Consider the following 20,441-nt stretch of genomic DNA (forward strand, 5'->3'; position numbering starts at 1 on the left):
ACTTCCAGGCAAGCAAAGCAACAATAAAATAACTGCTTCAGTTATTGAATCAAGATAGTCATTTCATTAGATGGTTACTGCACACTACTGCATGTTCATGCTATTCTCTATCAGATGGACCGCACAAGCCTCAGTCAAGACATTTCTCTCGCCATTACAAAGACCAACTTTAGGAATTTGAAATAAACTTCTATTTGCCGAACAGATCAATTACAACGCACATGGGTTTTCTGGGTGACGGCTGGACCTCAGTGGGCAAAATGGTGTAAAATACATAACTGGATAAAAACAGACAAGAAGGACAGAAATAAGTGTTTGGGAACAATTTGAAGAGGTGGTCAGAGAAGGCTGGAATGATCAAACATGATGTGCCATGGGAGCAGAGCTGTGAAGCTATCCACATCTGGAACCAGCACGTGTTTCTTCCGGTCCCCGGACGACAAGGTCAACAACCAACAGGACCCGTTAATAAAAACTGTGGGTAGGTTCCAGAGCTGATGACAGGAATGTTATGACAGGCTCTTTCATAAACTAGAAAACAGTCTTCAAAATAATGGCTGATAATGACATTAAAAGCCATTATTTTGCAATTATTTTTAATAATTATTTATTAATTATTATTATTATTATTATTAGCCATATTATTAGCCATATTGTTATTGTTGGGCAGCCCCTCATTGTTATTGTTTGGGGGAAAGTTCTCGGAATTTTGAAGCCTAAAACTTTCTGGAACACCAACTTCGGCATAACATACATCTTGTTTGAACCGCCCTGTCACAAAGACCTTGTGGTTTGAGTTTCATCCTAATCTATCCACATACGGAGCAGATAATAGGGGGGATGGGGATGGTCAGCAACCATCATGCACCAAAAACCCGGTAACACACGCAAGCATCCTGCATTTGTCCTCAGTGGGAAAGGAAACACCCGGGTCTCAGCCCTGTGTCAAATGACCCTGCAATAGACGTGGGTTTTAATCGGTTCCACGTCCGATCGGCTCCGATGTGAACAGGACACCCGGATCAACCTGCTAATTTTGGCCCCTTTACCTGTGTGATGTGATTATTTAATATCCCAAATGTTGTGAGTGTGGGGATCGCACAATGGGGAGCACAGCAGAGAACCCCACGCTCCCCGCCAGCTGCGAGTCACTCCAGCATCGCCCCAGGCTGCTCCCCGCTCCCCGCCACCAAAGGACCGGCTCAGCTTACTTGGAGCCTCGACGGAGGCGGTACCAAAATAAATACCAGGTACTATCCACAGCTTTTGCCCAATGGAAAACCAAAAAGGTGAGTAGAGTCCAGTCGAAGTTGAGCCAAGTTCCATGCGGTGGAAAAGCACCATAAGTAGGTAATTACAAAAATAAGGTAGATATTGAAGGGGTTCCCCAACCGACGTTGCCATCAATTTCTGGGGGGCGGGGCTTCATGAAGAGATCAAACTCACTTTTCACTGTACTGCAGTCAAGTGAGCAATAGTTATAAATCTAGATGTTGTCTCTGCAAAAACCGTTGAAGTTGAAAAATTAAAGGTCCTAAAATCGACCCTTGGAGGCCACTCATTTTTTACAAGTGATTGATTGAAACAGTCCTCAATCATATCACAGGGCTGAGCTCAGATTGAGGAAGATCCTCAGCAGCAAATAATACATTGTGCAATAACTGTTTTTGTGCTACGGCGAGCACAACAGCTCGACTGGAATTCTGACAAAAACGTTCCCGAAGCTTTGAGGTGGGTTTAAAACTATTTAAAACAGGCAAATCCAGAGGGGTTTCTTTTAGCAGTGTTTAACTTGAGCATTTTTAAGGATGGACAGAAACCAGCCGGAGAAGATTCGACAACAGAAAGCAGTAATGTCAAACGAACAGAGAGAAGATCTTGAAAGGGAAAATAGTTTCTTTTGATGTCGATAGAGATTTTCTCCGAATGGTAACATGGCAGTGGGTTTAAAAAAAAAAAACAACATAAAGGTCTTAGGAGTCAGGCGAAATCTGAAGCCTAATACCCTCTATTTTTCTTCTAAAATGATCAAGAAACTTGGCACTTCTCAGGGGAGGCTTCTAATGGCTGGAGGAGGGCGGGACGACCAATCACTGAGCCAATTGTCTGAAATGGAACGCTGGGGTCCTGAAGGTGAGAGGCAATTACAGTAGGTTAGAGAAATGAGAAATCCTTTACTGCTTAACTGAAATCTGGTCGGCAGCCATCATACCTATGAGGTTTTCAAATGTTAAGTTCATTAAGTTTTCAAAAAAAAAAATTTCTTTAAAGACACGACGGCATCTATTGAGCCATGTTCTGTTATGGTCCATAACTAGGTCATCGGCAGAATATTAAGGGTGAACGGACACAGGGGAGCAAGCGGCTACAATGGCCTGAGACAAAGAGCTAAATGTTCCCAAACAGGAGACTTGAACGGTGGGAATGGCATATTCTAAGTCTGTTATGATCACCATCCGACTTGACAATATTTTGTTATAATATCAATCTTTTGATGTGAGCTATATTGTCTGGATTTGTGATTATCTCATTATCTATTATCTTCTAATCAATGCCTCTACCTGCTTGGTGCAATATCCACATGGTTAGAATAGGCGATGCTATCCTCATGATTGTTTCGCAAATATTTCTTGTGTGTCAATATCTTATGAAAGCACCAATAGTACCAACCATCAAACCATCAATATTGAGGTATCCGTCCAACATGATTGTGATATTTGCTTTCGCCAATATTGCCCAGCCCTGGATCATCATATCGATGAGAATGACTCCTATGTGCCAAAGTAGATGAATAGCCATTTGTGAGAGAATAAGACAACTGTTTCATTCATGCATCTGGTGCCAACTGCACCGCTGATTTTGGTAACAGCATTCAATAACTGTGGGGAGAACTGAAAACTAACAACCAAGCTTTGTTTCCTAGCTTGTCTAAATTTCAGTTTCACACAAGGGTTGCCGCGGTTACCGATTGGTGTTTGGGCACACATACACATTACTTGGCCACTGCCCCCACCATCGTTTTGCTTTTTAGTTTTAAATATAGAAATAAAACCCATGTAGTTCAATTTCGAATATCAGCGCCCACGTACATAAAATAAAAAAAAACACTACAGTAATTTGTAAAATACTAAGCATGTTATGCAAAGGCATGTTATACTCATGCTGCAATCACATGGAACACGATAGACGGTAACGGGGTAACGGCATGGGGGAAATGACTGCGAGCTACGAAATAAGCTTGACAATATGTTGCTATGGTGATGGACAAAGAATAAAATATATTAACCTAAATTATTTTGTATCTGTAATTATATAACAATTTATAAAAGTATTAACAGCTATAACAGCAATGCAGCTGCAGTGCAATCACCGGACCGACAGCGCCATGCAAAACCACCATGTCCGAATCCTCCATCTGCTTCCTCGCTACCACCACCAAACAGCCTCCATGCAATTAATGAATAGAAATAAAACACTCTGATAACAATCAACGTTTTTTATTTAAGCCATTATATTATATTCCAGAGAAAACGGCCTCTATCATCTATCAGACATATGCAGAGGGGTCAATAGATATTGAGCGTCTTCGACTCGAAAAATGTCCGGAGTTACCCGTAACACCAGTGTGCCCATGAGTTTATTAACCAGTTGGAAAACTTCCTCAGCGTGGCATCCCTACTTCACAAGGGTACAAAAACTGTGGCTCACTGACTGTTCACAAAGCAACGCATTAATGCTTTATCTCCCTAATCATTAATAAGGGGGACACAGGGTTTGTGTGAGTCTAATTACAAATATATTTCGCAAATAATTTCCAGAATTTCACTGAAATAAAAAAAGAGAAGAGATGTGGCCCAGAATTGTGAAAGTATGAAGTGCTTATATATCATTCATCTATGCGGATGTGCACATACGTTGTCTGCCTGAGGGAAGGGAAAGAGAATAACATGGGAAGAGAATAACAGTGCCAAGCAAAAATGATAAGGACAATATTCAACAACTTCATCCCAACAGTGTAGATGTGCATTTTATATCAAGCATGCAACTGGACGAACACTCACAAAAAAAGGACGGGGCGATTTAAAAATGTATAAACCTCTTAAGCCTCTCCGCTGACATTAATATTTATACAGTATATGTTGAAAGAAATGGAAAACGCAATTTTCATCCCCTTACCTGAGAGGTCTGAAAACTCTGGGAAATCTCAGATTGTCTTTGTACGACATTTCCTGAACACTTGCCCAATTCATTTGCTCATTTTCAATGACTGCTTGCAGTGAGGCACAGCAAGATCAAACACACAACAATACTTTTCAGCCTTTTAGTGAACAACAACCAGCACAATGGAGCAGGGGGGGCTTGTCTGCATTGCTTGCCCTGGGCTTTGCCCCTCATTCTAATATGCAGGCCTATAGCATTAAATGTTCACCTTTGGTCAAGGACATAATAACGAAGCAAGGGAAAATAATCTATTATTAGTTCTGCATGCCACATATATGGACAAAGTGGGTCAGAAGCAGAAAAGGATTTATCAAGTTAAGTTCTACTTTCAAAATAGAAGATGTAAAAACGTATAGTACACAAATTTCTCAGGACTCCAAGTTCAGAGTCAGGTGTTGCAGCACTGTGTTAATTAAGAAGGGAGCATGTGATTTCAGGAGCTATTTCTGTCCTTTCTAATCATAGTTTTGGACCCACAATGTGATGTGGAATGTTTGTTTACCCATTGCAAATGGTGATTTCTATGACACATTCACAATCAATGTATTACACACTCACTGGGAACTTCATTAGGAACACCTGTACACCTCTCGTACTTATTCATGCAATTATCTCGTCAGCCAATCGTGGAAGCTGCTCCAAAGGCAGAAAGACTACGTCGGGTTCCACTTCCGTCAGCCAAGAACAGAAAGCTGAGGCTGCAGTGGGCACAGGCTCACCAAAACTGGAGAGCTAAAGACTGGAAAAAACGTAGCCTGGTCTGAAGAATCTCAATTTCTGCTGGGGCACAAAGATGGTAGGGTCAGAATTTGGCGCCAACAGCATAATTCCATGGACCCAACCTGCCTTGTGTCATCCAGGATGGTGGCGGTGGTGTAATTGTGTAGGGGAATTATTTCTTGGCACACTTTGGGCCGGTTAATACCAATCAATCATCACTTCAATGCCACAGCCAATTTGAGTATTGTTGCTGACCACGTGCATCCCTTCTTGCCTTCAATTTACCCATCTTCTGATGGCTACTTCCGGCATGGTAACGCACCATATCACAAAGCAAAAGTCGTCTCAAGTTGGTTTCATGAACGTGACAATGAGTTCAATGTTCTTCAGCGGCCTTCCCAGTCACCAGATCCGGTCGGGTGATTGCACCGGAGTTGCAGCTCCAGGTTATTACTTACGAGTCCTCTATAAATCCTTGTATAAAATAACAGATACAAAATAATTTCGCTAATTACATTTTATTCTTTCTACATCACCATAGCGACATATCGTCACGTTTCGTTTCATAGCTCCCCCTCACTCCCCCCGTGCCGTTACAGTCTACAGTGTTCACATGGAACACAGTAGAGGGTAACGGCACTTTCAGCACATGTATTGATAACACGCTTAGTCTTTGCTGTCTTTGGGCTGCTCCCGTTAGGGGTCGCCACAGCGGATCATCTGCCTCCAATACCTTCTGTTCTGCGCATCTTCCTCCCTTACGCCGACCGCCTGCATGTCCTCTCTCACCACATCAACAAACCTTCTCTTTGGCCAACCTCTTTTCCTCCACGCTTAGTATTTTACAAATTAGAGGGTTTTTTTTATTTGATGAATGTGGCCATTGATACGCGAAAATGAACTAAATGGGTTTTATTCATATAAAAAATAAAGCAAAATGACAGTGGGCAAGTAATGTAATCGGTGTATGCCCGAACACTGTGTAACATGGACCAGAATTTCAAATCAATTTTCCCAACATCTTGTGGAATCCATGCCATGACGAATTAAGGCTGTTTTGAGAGGCCATACCCAGTATTAGTATAGTGTTCAGTATTAGGCTGTAAATAAGAAGTTTAATATATGTATGTTACTGCATTCGCAGGCCAAATATCAATATCAAACTCAATCCCCCATTAAATCACACATGTGCTGTACATTACTAGGGCTGTACCCGACTCAGAATTTTGTCAGTCGAATTGGATTCGGCTGTTCAATGCGAATACTCTGTGGTTGGAGCACATTTTGCACACCTGTCTCCCTCTCCCACGGTAACGGCGATGCCCCGCTAGCGATGCGCCCACCAGCAACGGAGCACCCGCGATCGGCGCACCAAAACAATGTGTTTTTATTTTAGATGTAGGTTATTTTAATTTACGTCTGCGTACGGTATGGTACGGAACGAAACCCTGCCTAATGGGGACACTTTCTCTGTGACACTCTCCCCGATCACCGATCACCCCCTCTCCATGCGTAATGCACAGAAAATGACACACTGTTGTAGTTGACACGGCGATCGGGGGAGAGCCCTATTCGATTCACACATATAAAAATATATGTATGATTCCCCTTATTTATAATTCCGCATTGAAATGTTATCCCTGTGCATTTTGTAAGCTTCTATCTGTTTTATCCTGTTATTGTAATGCACACCAACTGACAAAAAAAAAAACGAAAAAAAAAAACGACTGCTCAACTTGAAGAATCTCAGTTGACCGACGGGTTTAATGATGATTCGACTCGTCCACTTACAGGGGGCAGCCCTTTACGTTACCACATGGATACCAAACAGAACCTGTGCGCCACATTTTTTTCATTGCAAAACATGCTAATGAAATTACTATCCCAAAAGCCTGTGGATGTGTTTTCAACAACAAGAGTCAAATGTGGGGTGGCTTTGTGCATTCGCACCAACTCCGCAAGCCCGACAGATTAATGATGGAGGAAGGAAATATAAAGCAGCAACAAATAAATAAACACAAATATAATAGCAATTATAAAAAATATATGTTCAACTCATATATATGATATATAGTTAAAAACGGATCTATAGATGCAGATCTAATACATATGTTCGATGATTTAAGCTCATGGGGTCAGGTGAGAGTTCGCTGCAGGCGACATGCTCCCTTAGTGTGGCGTGTTTATGGACCAATCACACACGTCTGTGAATTATAACCGCTGAGCAGCATTCATTTTTGGGTTAGTTCATGTTCGACTGAGTATGTGATTTCCTTGTTGGCCTGATATAGGTGCAGGAGACAGGATCTAATTTGGTTGAATACACTGGGGAGCCCAGCGATACTATGTCTGACGTGTTCAGTTCCAGCTGTACTATGAAGCTTCCAGGCATGAGCGTATATTTATTAATATAAGGGAACATAAAGCCTTGTGACTCCAGAGACATTGTGATTTGGGCATTTTACTTACATGATGGGACTATCTATTCCCCTGCTCTGCCATTATTCTGTCACGCTGCGTCGCTGTAGTCAGTGTGAATCCACAAAGAGGTGGAATCCACTCTTATCCCCATCTGCTCACAAACCATATACGCTTTTTGCAAACGAGCTGCTAAAAAAAAAGGAAAACACTCATATTTTGTTCTGGGGATAGTCTATTCATTCAGCTTTTCTTGCAATTATAAAAGCTAGTGTTGCATGGTCTTTGTGTTATCCTCCATGGCCTAATGTACAGGGTATAATGAAGGATTGGTAGATAAGAGAAGATGGAGGGAGTGGTGGGAGGCTCCTGCTAGCCTCAGGCCTACGAATCATTACTGTAAAAGCGTTTCTGCTTCCTGGTGTGAATGTGTGTGACGGTATGACTATAGCCCCTTTCCCACTGGCACTGAAAGCCGTAAATCTACTGGCAATGTTCCGTATTGGCGTCATGTAGGAATGGGATCTGGTATCGATGTTCCGGGAAAGTCATTCCGCAAATTTCCCCGCTCTCAATGTAGTATAATTTCCGGAAAATTGCCGGAGCACCTGTGAATGTGTGTGGGAATGGAAGCAGTCACATTTCCTTAAAGTAGGGTTGGTAAAGGACAAATAGTGGGTTTTATATTAATATTTTTATCTTACAAATATTTAAAAAATAATTTGTTTTCAGGAAGAAAGTATTATTTTATTTTATTTTATTTTATTTTATTTTTTTCGGAAAAATGGCGAGTCCGATCCGAACCGTGGCTGCAAAGACGAGAAACTGAGACGCGTCCAGTCTCTATAGAGACAGATCTTTAGATTCTCCAATCTTATTATTTTTCATTCAAAAATGCCACTCAGACCCTGGACATGTCTTTTAGAGTAAGGGGTGCGGTGCGGGGACATGGAGCACAAGCGCTTCGCCTCCGGCTGCACGGAGCCAGAGGGAACAAGCAGACAGGGGGAGGGAGAAGGGGTGGAGAACGTTCCCTCTCCGGAGGCAGAGAGTGTAGGGCAGGTTGAAAATTATCACACTGATTTAATAACTTTGGATTTAGGGTTATTATGTCCAGGGACGAGGGCTCTGTCCCCTCTCAGTCAGCGGAGGGAAGGGTCCGTGGGGTGGGGAGACGGGGAGCGAAGCACTCGTCTAAAAACCGATGCGGTTGCCCCGTCTCACGTGATATTTGACACCTTTTGCACGAGCATGATGTAATGTATTCATAACAGTCATCTATGTGGGAACAGACTCCATACAGAACGTTCCGTGAAGGAGGCCAATGTGGGAATGACTACCTACTAGGGTTGCCGTGGTTATCACTTGCCCACTGCCCCCCACTGTCGTTTGGCTTTTTTTTAAATATATACATATATAGAAATAAAACCTAAATAAAAACATTTCGTTAATTTTCACGTATCCGCGCCGACGTTCATTAAATGAAAAAAAAAATGACATTTTTAAAACACTAAGCGTGTTATCAATACTTAGTCGTACGCTACGGTTGTGAAAGTGAATGTGGCTGCTTTGTGCGCTCAAAGTCTGCACAGTCTGTTTATCACAGGAGGAGAGGAGAGAAGGCTATAGGAGACCTGAGTTCAGGTATCGATCGGGACCCGTCCCCCCTCCATCCCTCCATCCCTCCATCCCCCCATTGTAAAATGTCCATTGTTGACTTTAACCGCCGGGAAAAATTCCTCACCCTGGCATCCCTACTACTGTACCTTTTGCCTCTGCGGAACATTTTTTATCCAGCAATGTTACGGATTCCATTTGGGAAGAGGGGCTCATGTCACAAAACCTTCCTCCGATTATCACTTTCATTTCCCTACAGCCGGCAATATTGTGCAAAATAAATACATGACTTGAATGCAATTAGATCCGTGTGTGATCTTTTAGAAAAAAAAATGAATTGGTTCAAGTGGAACGGGAGCTCTCGAAATGTATGTAGCGCAGCAGTCCTGTCTACTTCCGCTTGAGAGTTCACACTTATTAACTGCGGGATAAACTTCACCACCACCAAGAGCGCGATGCTCTGGAGCAAGAATACTCCAAGCTGAAAATTCACACTCAATACCTACCACCTAATTAAATGACAGGTCTCCCAAAAACATTGACAATGTTCATTCATATCATGAAATAGATTGGTTCATGGATCCGTCCCTCCATCCTTCCATCCATCCATCCATGTAAACAAGCTTTTTGTGTACAATACAGGCTATCGATGTGTGTGATAAACAAACCCTGATATAAACCATTCCAGTGGTACTGCCGTGAGTGATGAATGTTACTGGCAGAGTGACGCTCGAAAACATTATGCCAAACCATCGCCTACAGTAATAAGCATGACCCTCCTGAAGATGGATCGGTTCAGTTCGGTTTGTTAACACAGAATGTCCTCAACTCAAACCCACCCTCTTGACACCTTTAAATAATTAAGAAAGCAGGAATTTTGGTTTTATGAGAGCGTGGACTTAGGTGCCATTTTGGAAACCTTATCCTTTTGCGAAGAAATCATTCAGAACAAACATATTTGTCCTCCCTGAGGCTGTCCGACTCTGTAAATTGATTGAAGTGTCAATACATATTCCCTGGCTAAATTGGGCGATCAAAATAATCTACTGATTCAGTTTAGCCTCGAGGCAGAGGAAGGGCTGTGACCGTGAAGCAAGGCATGACTCCCGTATCCTTGCTATGAATATCCCAAAGGACAAAGCGAAATACTGTACGATCGTGACCACGACCACAGGCGGCACCAATGCTGATGCAGGGATATTAATCTCAGCAAATAACGTCCACAAATTATTCTCTACCAGAAGCTGTTCTTTAGAGATGACATGCATCATGCTTTTTGAGATTTACCAAATCACATTTTCTCATTGACGCAGATGTGTCAAAAGCTGTATTTACAAATAAAATATGGTGGGAAAATAAATAGAATTGACATATCAAATCAACTGTGAAATTGCGTTTTTCATTTCAACAGCAAATGGTCTGAGGTTTTACTTCATTTAACTATGTTTCTGAATGCTATGCATTCGGCTTAAACGTGTGTGCGTGCATGTGTGTTTGTTTAATTCAACAAAGACACACACGCTTACACGAATTACAAGACACTAAATTTGATCTAGTTATTCAATAAAATAGCTGAAATAATCAAAATATCCAATGGTTCATTCTGCTGATTGGATGCGGACGAGGAAAGTAAGTTGAACGACGTTAAGGAAACATCTTACGCGTAGTGTTGTACTTCACCCCGTTGATGTACTCGGGGCAGGGTCTCTCCACCATCCGGCCGGTGCTGCTCCGCGGCCAGCACGTCCCTATCTCATCCATGGTGGCGTTGCAATACGAACCTTTTTTTGGGGGGTGGAGGAATCAATCACACGCTCGCTCGAGTTTCTCCGAGACGGAACAAAAAGAAATAAGGATAAAAAAACAAAAACAAATCGCATCTTACCCTCAACGTTCAGCAAGAACGTCGCGTTCTCGTAAAACGTGTCCTGGAACGCGTCCATCAAACTGCAGTTGGGGTCGCCGAACTCTCCCAGGATGATTTGGTAAATAGTGGCGTCCATTGCGAGAGGAGCGGCTGGGCTCAACGGAACGTCGGTCCCAGGGGTTGCGGGTCCGAGGGGGGCGGCGGGGAGGGGGTGGTGGGTGGCGTGGGGGACGTGACGTGGGGCCCACGGGGTCGGTGCTGCCGCTGCGGTCCGTGCCCCGAGCAGCGCGGTCTGAACGGACTGACGCCGCGCGTCTCGTTCGAAACGCTTTGACAGCCGCTCGACCAATCAGAGGGCGAGGACGCGGGACGCGGGACGCGGGGCGCGGGACGCACGCGCGCACACACGAACATGCACACGCACGCACACACGCACACACACCGTAACACGAACATGCACACAAACGCACACACGCTCACACTGGAACACGCACGCAAGTACACTCACACACACACGTACACACACACGAACATGCACACGCACGCAGGCACGCACACCCGCACACACACACACACACACACACGCACACACACCGTAACACGAACATGCACACAAACGCACACACGCTCACACTGGAACACGCACACAAGTACACTCACACACACACACACACGCACACACACACACGCACACACACACACGCACACACACACACCGTAACACGAACATGCACACAAACGCACACACGCTCACACTGGAACACGCACACAAGTACACTCACACACACACACACACACACGCACACACACACACGCACACACACACACGCACACACACACACGCACACACACACACACACACCGTAACACGAACATGCACACAAACGCACACACGCTCACACTGGAACACGCACACAAGTACACTCACACACACACACACACACACACACGCACACACACACACACGCACAGACACACTGCCTATTGTGCATGCGCCCCACTGCGACCAGATAAACCAACCACCGCGTGGTCGGTTGAATCATTCTGGTGCTGGCCGCATGTGTTGTTGCATGTATTTCGCCATACGGTGCGTGAGGGTAATTAATTAAAAAAAAATTACAACCGAATCACAGAAGATGCATCACCATGCATATTTATACTCAGCGGGTCGAAGTACCCCGAGCTTTTGCGTACGTACAAATATTTATAAATACCCTGTGTTACTTTCCGCCACTGAATACGACTGACATTTCAGTGTAAACCATCTGACTGTCTCCTTTGGTGAGAAGAACAACACGGACATGGTGGTGGACAGTAAGCAAGTAATCAAACTAAAACATTTTTAAAACAATATATTCCTTGGATTTTCTTATTTTCCACAAAAAACAATACTACAAACAATAAGACAAACATATAAGCAATAATAAAGCAAGCAAACAAAATAATTAAAATACAAAAAATAAATTAAAAAACAGCTCAGATCAGCAGCGATAAGCCGGAGGTTACAGGTCACAGGAAATAGCCTATACTGCAAGTAAGTCACACGTTACAAGAGTTTAGGTACCAGAGACTCCTTGTAAAAGAACTGAAAAAAAGATCGGGTCCAAGATAATTCCGATAGCGCTGCCAGACTTTGTCGAACGGATCTGTTTTTGTGCGTGAGAAGCTTTGAAGATACTCCAAAGGAACCAGCACAAATATAACTTTACACCAGCCCTTAACAGAATGGCCCAAAGCGGTAGCCCATTGCAATAATATAATATTTTTTCCTAGCAGAAAAAAGTAAGAATGTTATATAACCTTTTGATAGCTACAGTATTCATACTTCTACTTCTTTCTTTAACCCTTCAGATATATACCTCAAGTGAGCACGCAGGTGGTATACTTTGATATTTGGCAAATCTGAGCCGCCCAAAAGAACCTGGCAACTGCAGTACTGCCGTTTTGAGTCTACTGCGTTTACTGCATGTGAAAAAGCTGAGCCACCTATTCAAATCTTTTAGGACCCTAGTCGAAAATAATATCTGAATCATTTTGATAGCATAAAGCAGTTGCAGTCCTAACCAGGAGACAGGAAGTGAGTTCCAGCGCTTTAAATCGTGTTTTATTTTACCAAGTAATGGAACAAAATGGGCTTTATACGTCTGATTAAATGAGGAGGTAACAAAAACACCTAAATAGACAAAACCCGAGGGGGACCGTTTGAAAGGAAAGGATGGCATGGTATTAGGTATGGTACTTGTAACTGACTGCCCAGGGGCATCTGACTTTTTAAAGTTAATCTTGTATCCAGAAAAAAAATATTAAACAGGTCGATCATCCTAATGAGAGCTGGAAACTGATGTCCCAGGGTTAGATAAAAAACACTAGCACGTCAGCATAAAGCATAAAGAGTTATTTTATGACATACATCTCTGTCTTGTAAACCATATATAGAGAGAGGTGACATAGGACAGCCCTGCCTAGTACCTCTTTGCATAAAAAAGTACTTTGATCTTACACCCATTAGTAATAACTGCAACTTAAGGGTCATTATACATGACTTTAACACATTTCACAAAATTCTTACAGAGAGCAAATTTTTTTAGTGCGCAAAATAAAAAAGAAGACTCGGTCAAATGCTTTCTCTGCGTCTAGGGAAAGCACTACAGATTTCTGAATAACGTTCAGGAGAATTTTGGCCCTTTATAAAAAACGGTTTAATTTTCTTTAATTAGTATGGGCAAAAGGTCCTCTAAACGAGTCCCTAGAATTTAAGAGAGCAATACACGCATAATTTTGTTATATACGTGATATGTTTGGCCTCCTTAAGAGTCGGTGGTGATTCTGCAGAAGAAAACAAATTATTAACCATTTCAAGCAATGGTTCTCGGAGCAGGTCCCGAAACTCTTAATAAAATTTGCAACAGAACCCATCTGGTGCTGGTGACTTCCCACTCTGGAGATTCTTAAAAGCATGAATTACTTTATCTCTTGTAATGGGGCCATTGAGAAGACTTTTCTGTTTTTCTGATATTGTAAAGAGATTGATCTGAGCAAAAAACGTCTCCTATTAGATGAGATACATCACTTGTCTGCTCGGAAGAGTACAAATTTGTGTAAAAATTCTATAGGCCGTCATTTATCAGCCTACTGTCATATACCTGGTTGCCCCTCTGCATCAACAATAGCTGCTATAGAATGGAACTCTACTATTTTTTTAGCAAGGTTTTTCCCTAGTTTCATATTTACATATTCATAAAATCTCTGTAAGTCATCCATGATTCCATTCTATTCTATTGTTTGTTATATTATAAAGCTCTTTTCACTTATCAAAGTATAGATTAAATCTGATTAATTAAGCACTGTCTGATCTTATGTTATCTTAATTAGAAAGTGCTTTTCTGCAGTTTTATCATTATACTCTGTTCAATTCTATTGTACAATATAAAGCTCTTTTTACGTTCCAAAATATAGATTAGGCTAAAAATGACTAAATAAGTGTAATCTTAAACGTTTTAAAATTGAGATTACAATAACATTTTACCATCTTATTTGCAAGATCACTTAATGAAGTAATATTCTATATTATTATATTATATCATAAAGCCAGTTTTTAGTGTGGTTGAAATCTGATTAATTAAGTGATACTAAATATTAAAAATTTGAGATTACAATTACATTCTACAACCTTATTTGTAGATACTTTTCAAATAATGGCACTAAATGAAGTGTTTCCAATCGAGACAAACAACAGGTAAACATCTACTTTCTTCACCCATCTAACTTTGCTTACGGCTGCTGAAGGCGCAACACTCACACCTACGTATATAATTTAGGTTTTCCAATTAGCCTAATTAAACTGTAAATCTTTGGAGGTGGACGGACCGTGGAGCTCCCAGGGGGAAAAGCCCACTCAGACACTGGGGAGAGGATGCAAACTCTATCCAGACGGGTGGTGCAATGAGAGGAATATGTAACATTACTCTGTGGAGAAAAAGAATGAAAAAGATACTGCCAAGATTTTAGAGAGATTGATAAATTGGATAGGTAGATAGACAGTGACAGATAGATAGATAGATAGATAGATAGATAGATAGATAGATAGATAGATAGATAGATAGATAGATAGATAGATAGATACATCGACAGACAGAAAGTCAGACAGACAGACAGACAGACAGACAGACAGACAGACAGACAGACAGACAGACAGTCAGACAGATAGATAGATAGATAGATAGATAGATAGATAGATAGATAGATAGATAGATAGATAGACAGACAGACAGACAGACAGACACAGACAGACAGACAGACAGACAGACAGACAGACAGACAGATAGACAGACAGACAGACAGACAGACAGATAGATAGACAGATAGACAGACAGACAGATAGATAGATCGACAGACAGAAAGTCAGACAGACAGACAGTCAGACAGACACAAAGACATAGATAGACAGACAGATAGATAGATAGATAGACAGATAGACAGTGTTGTTATGTTACTTCTTTGTTACATATTATGTAACAATCATACTCATCTAAAAACTCAGTGTAAATCATCAGCGACGACTCAAGTTTCTGGCTCGTTTCTTTGTTTGTGCCAGCTTAATGCGGCTCACTTTAATGTGAAATTGGCCTTCGTGTCCTTCAATATTTTAACATCGCCTATGCGTACCTTCCACCCCTGCATTCTCCCATTTAACTGAAAAACAAACTGTGAGCTCTCCGCTGCCGCTCGTCATGCCGGGCTTGCTCACCCAGGTAGGCGTGTGGCTGTGGGAAGGAGATATGTACGTGGATAATGTGACCAGTGCTCATGAATATAAAAATAGGCTCTGAGATTAAGGCAGAAAAAGGCCCCACAGGTATTGTCAGCGGCGCAGGCTGATACGTTTTCCGAATTTAGGCGCGAGAGAAGCTCCCGTGAGATCTTTGAATCATCCTGCCCGAGGAGTCACAATTACACTTGGAAAAACTGTCTCTCCCTTCTTCATTTCTTTGTTTAATTCTGCCTGAGAAAATCAGCTGTGTGCTATTTGTTGACTACGATTTTTAACCAAGGTTGTTTTGTTTTTTTTTGTTTTTTTTGTAGGACATCAGGATTCGTCCTTCGCTAGAGAGGATTAAGCATGCAGGCTAACCCAGTTTTGAGGACACATTTAGTTTTGTGACACAGAATTCTCAGATACCGCTGTCTCCTTAAAATCGCAGTACATGCTGTATGTATTTTATTCGAGGGGTGGCACTGAAATTCCCACTAGATTTCCACTTGAAGTGATATTTCCAGGTTTTTTTTTTATAATGTTTCAACTGATTAAAAAGGACATATTGTTGGCTGGCTGGACAGTCTTCCTGTGAGGTACTGTTTGTTGCAGTTTTATACGGCCATCTTAAGCGAAGAGCACCAATAGAAATAGCTGATTTAAAAGCAAAATAGTTCTTAAAGAGAAAAAATATATCGGTTTGTATCAGCAGACGCTCAATGCTTTACTATCGGAGAGGAAAAAAGTGTAATCCTGCCATCTGTACGCCCTCGTAATAGTCCACCTTTCTTTGCGTGGAGGAATGACTAAGATTACTTTTAAACAATAGCGTGTGCGGCTTTGTTTTTTTGCCATTGCTTTTGGCCCAGGTGAAATGTCTAAATGTCAGTGTGGGCTGCTGCAGCTCATCACGGAGGCTGCGGTCCGAGCTCTTTACGGACTCGGTGGGAGAACTGACCTTCACATTGACATGAGAGATGTGTCTCTGCCCTCGTGCACACACCGGTCCGTCACATTTCGACTGCGCATTCAGCGGCTGGAGCACAGTCCAGCCTCCAAATGGCGAATGATGTTTTAATTACCCCGGCTATTAATAGCACACCTAAATGTTAATGCCTTCCCCCTTAGCCCTTGCTCGTTTTGGGGGTCCTGTCTGTGATGAGATCAGAATGGCATGTTGTTATTCCCATCATTATATCAGGGATCATCACCATCAATCTAATGACATGCTAATGAAGAAAAACATACACCATAAAAGACGCTTCAAGCCTTTCAAGTTGTCATTGCAATTGCAGTCGATTGACCAAACGTCGTTCCTCATCCTAGAGTCGCTGTTGCAAGACAACTATGTTAATTGTAAATTAGAGAAATCCACTTCCCATACATTTTGTACTCGATATGGTCGGACATGGTCTTCAGTCACGCGCGTCGTCCTGGACGCCCTGTTTCGGTGGAGAAGCCCCGGACACCAGCTAAGACGCCGCCGACCAGAGAGCATCAGAACAAACAGAAAGCGCCTCCACAACAGTTTCTTTCCCACGGCCATCAGCCTACAGTACTTGCGAAAAAAAGACATTCAAGCCGGTGTGAGAGACCCTGCCCCCCAGTCTAAACTCCTCTGAACTGCGATAACAGCCTGACAGCCCAGCCACACACACACACACACAAACATAAATGGAAATTATGTTTTTACTATATACATATTTTATTAACAGTTAACTCTGTGCACCTTTTTCAATGTATCATTATGTGGATATTTATTACTTGGGAGATCCGTACAAGAATTTCAATGCACTGAGCAAATGGCAAATAATGTCTGGAATTCAACTGAATTGAATAATGATGTATTTGCATTGATGACTTTTCCCAGTTTTTCCGTCAAGCAAATATTTGTTTCCGTGAAAAGCTCACGGGGCAACGGTGCGCATTTGTAAACGACACAAGTTATTAATGAAACAAACAAAAGTGCACATTCAGAAGTTGATGAAAGTCAAAGAAAAAACAATCCAGTGAGACTTTATTCCGCAAACTTAGCAAAGATAAATAGAGAGTTTATAGAGGCACACAGGCTGGCATGTCAACCAAGGTTAATCCTCTTTAGAGGCACACATTTATGCAGGAAAATTTACAATTAAACCTAAGCTCTACTATGAATTAATCTTCTCCGGCATTCATATTATTTTGCCCCTATTATTTATGCATATAGAGAAAAAAATGCTCTTCCTCTAACGCTTTAAGTTACAACCAGTCTCCCTAATATTTATTTTATGTGAATAAAGTCTTCTTACAGCGAGCCAGGCAAGTTTATTTGTGAAGCACATTTCACCCGAGGGTCATTTAAAGTGCTTTACATAAGGCATTTTGTGAAAACAAAGAAGAATAAAACAAACAGATAAAAAAGACATGAGAAAATCACAGCGATAAAAGGTTAAAGAGCGAATTAAGCCCTACACACTTAAACATGGTGGGACCCACTTTGGTCTTTGGATCTCGAACCTTTGCACCTCGAAGAATTGCTGAACGTAATAACTCAAACTCAGCTGGAAACTTAGTAGTAAGACAACCACCACCCTTACACGTGGCGGGACTCCAACTCACACCCATTTGGGTCGTTCTGCCTGCAAATATGAAGTTTGTTTCTTGGAAATACGGTATCTTGGGTGAAGAAAAAGGCCTCAGAGCTTAACCCAGTTTGACCAAACATCATGTGCTGTGCCCCGGAAGAGGGCAGGGGATACAAACATTTTTCTAAGATCATTTTGCTCCCCCCCGTTGATCCTTATGCCGCGGACACACTACACGACTCTCAAAGTCGTCAGGTCGCTGTACTGGTCACACTACACAACTTTCTGTCTCGTGATCGGGAATCTCGCAACTCTTGTGGTTTGCACGCTACTTGACCGATCGGCTACAGGGGCTCACACATTACCACACCTCTCACCAGGAGGAATCCCCCACGTGTCTGTGGGGTCTCCAAACGATGTTTTGTCACGAAAACACACGCAGGAAGTGACACGGGAAATGAGGCGATACCGTGTGCGGGACAGGATTGTTTATTTTTTTATTGTATTCTTGATCACTGTAAAAAAAAAAAAAAAAAAATCGAATGAAAGCAGAATTGAAAAAATAAATATGTTAAAAACCTAGGGAAGAAAGGTAAAATAGGCATGTTGTGTGTTTCTGGCTGCTCCGGTGCACTCCGGTCTCCCCGTCTCGATTCCCTCCATCCACCCCACCCGGCATCTGCTCTCATTGGGTGTAGCTCGTTGCGTCGTTCCCGAGTTGAGCCCGACACGACCAGATATTAAACCTGCTTGATGTCTCGCTTGATATCTCGAGGGAAAAGTCAGCCCGGAATCACGTAGTCGGAACTCGGCTTTAGCGAGTCTTTAACTCTGCTTTCACTCCCAATATTTGCCCTCTTATCAGAAGCCGCAGTTCGCCGATGAGATGTTCCCCGGCGTTGTTTTGTCGGCTCCTTGTCGTCGCTAACTTGACGTTATACAGTTTACCTCATTTGTTCTCCCGTGGTAGATGATGAAAAAATCCAAAAGTCGTTCCTCTCCGCTCGGCCGTGAACCCATGTGGACAATATAATGTAATACGATTGTGAATGTTTTCTGTTGTCGACGCGGCTTTGTCGAAGGGGGTGTTTGGCCCGGTTGGATTCTGCAGACCGTTGCTCCCGCAAGCTGACATTTGTGCTCTTTTGGGGAAGAAAAGCCATTTTCCTCCGTTCATCTGGCAAAGAGGAGGATTAGATCTCCCTGCGTTAAGGGCGCGTCGAGACGCGGCTCGGAACAACAGCCCGGCTTATTTGAGAGGAAGATTGCAGAGTGTTGGCCGATGCTGAAGCTCCAGATAGTCTATCACGGCTCCCTGTTCCTTTTTAATCAAGTGGATAAGCCCCCTCATCTCCACAGTACAATAGCCAACTAATTCATGTCATTGTGCGTGTTTGCTCCGGATTTGGATCTGCAACTGTGCCTTGTGATTGTGCTTTCAAAATTACGTGAGACAATACACATCAACATGCTAGATGACATTTTTGTTACAAAGGGGAAATGGTTGTGAGCATATGCTGATTTTGGTTACGCCTGGCATATCATGCACATTATCACTATTCGATTGGATAAAGTTTTGAATTTTGTCGTTCTACGGCTCCATGCTGAAAAGGAAGAAGGAAAGCCAAAAGCCAGCCTGATCCTCACAGTCCAAGTGTTTGGTACAGTGTGCCCATGGTTCAGTATGTATCGCGGTTTTGGGGCCACGGCAACGGTACGGTTTCGGTATCTTTATATTACAGAAAAAAATTAAAATCAAAAAGTCCATAGGTTTTAAAAATATATTTTTTAAATGTTTTTGTATGACAGATACTCCTCACTTAACGACGAGTTCTGTTCCTACAACCAGGTCGTTTAGCGAATTGCTGGATAAGCGAGGACCCGTGTTATGTCACGGTAAAGGGGCGTGGCCATTGTGAACGCTAGTGTAGTGAATACTGACAGACTGTGGGAACGAGACTGAGACTGAGAACGGTGAACGGTCATTAAGCAGGTAGGCCGTTAAGCGAGGAGTACCTGTAGTCTGCCACTGTGGGCCTGTAGTCCGCCACAATATATACTGTATATCTATATATATACTGATCAGCCTCAATATTAAAACCGCCACGAATAACTGCTAATATTGTGTAGCTCCCCTGCCACCAAAAAAACTCTGACCCATTGAGGCATGGACTCCACAAGACCTCTGAAGGTGTCCTGTGGAATCTGGCACCAAGACGTTAGCAGCAGAGCCTTTAAGTCCTGGAAGTAGTGAGGTGGGGCCCCCATGGATATGGTTTGT

At 42.5% G+C, this 20,441-nt stretch overlaps 1 protein-coding gene across 1 annotated transcript in view; it reads right to left on the reverse strand.

The window, feature by feature from the left end:
- The window catches only part of LOC307238028 (corticotropin-releasing factor receptor 2), a gene marked incomplete at both ends in the record, with an annotated part of 40,069 nt that extends 29,090 nt beyond the window's left edge, over positions 1 to 10,979 (reverse strand). Inside the window, 2 exons of the mRNA XM_080010874.1 lie at positions 10,638 to 10,757; positions 10,862 to 10,979. Of these exons, the coding sequence (XP_079867000.1) occupies positions 10,638 to 10,757; positions 10,862 to 10,979 (238 nt within the window). The remainder of the gene's footprint in view (positions 1 to 10,637; positions 10,758 to 10,861) is intronic.
- Between the last annotated feature and the right edge of the window lie 9,462 nt (positions 10,980 to 20,441).

This window comes from Zeus faber, assembly GCF_960531495.2.
Source record: "Zeus faber genome assembly, chromosome: 12".
Lineage (NCBI taxonomy): Eukaryota > Metazoa > Chordata > Actinopteri > Zeiformes > Zeidae > Zeus > Zeus faber.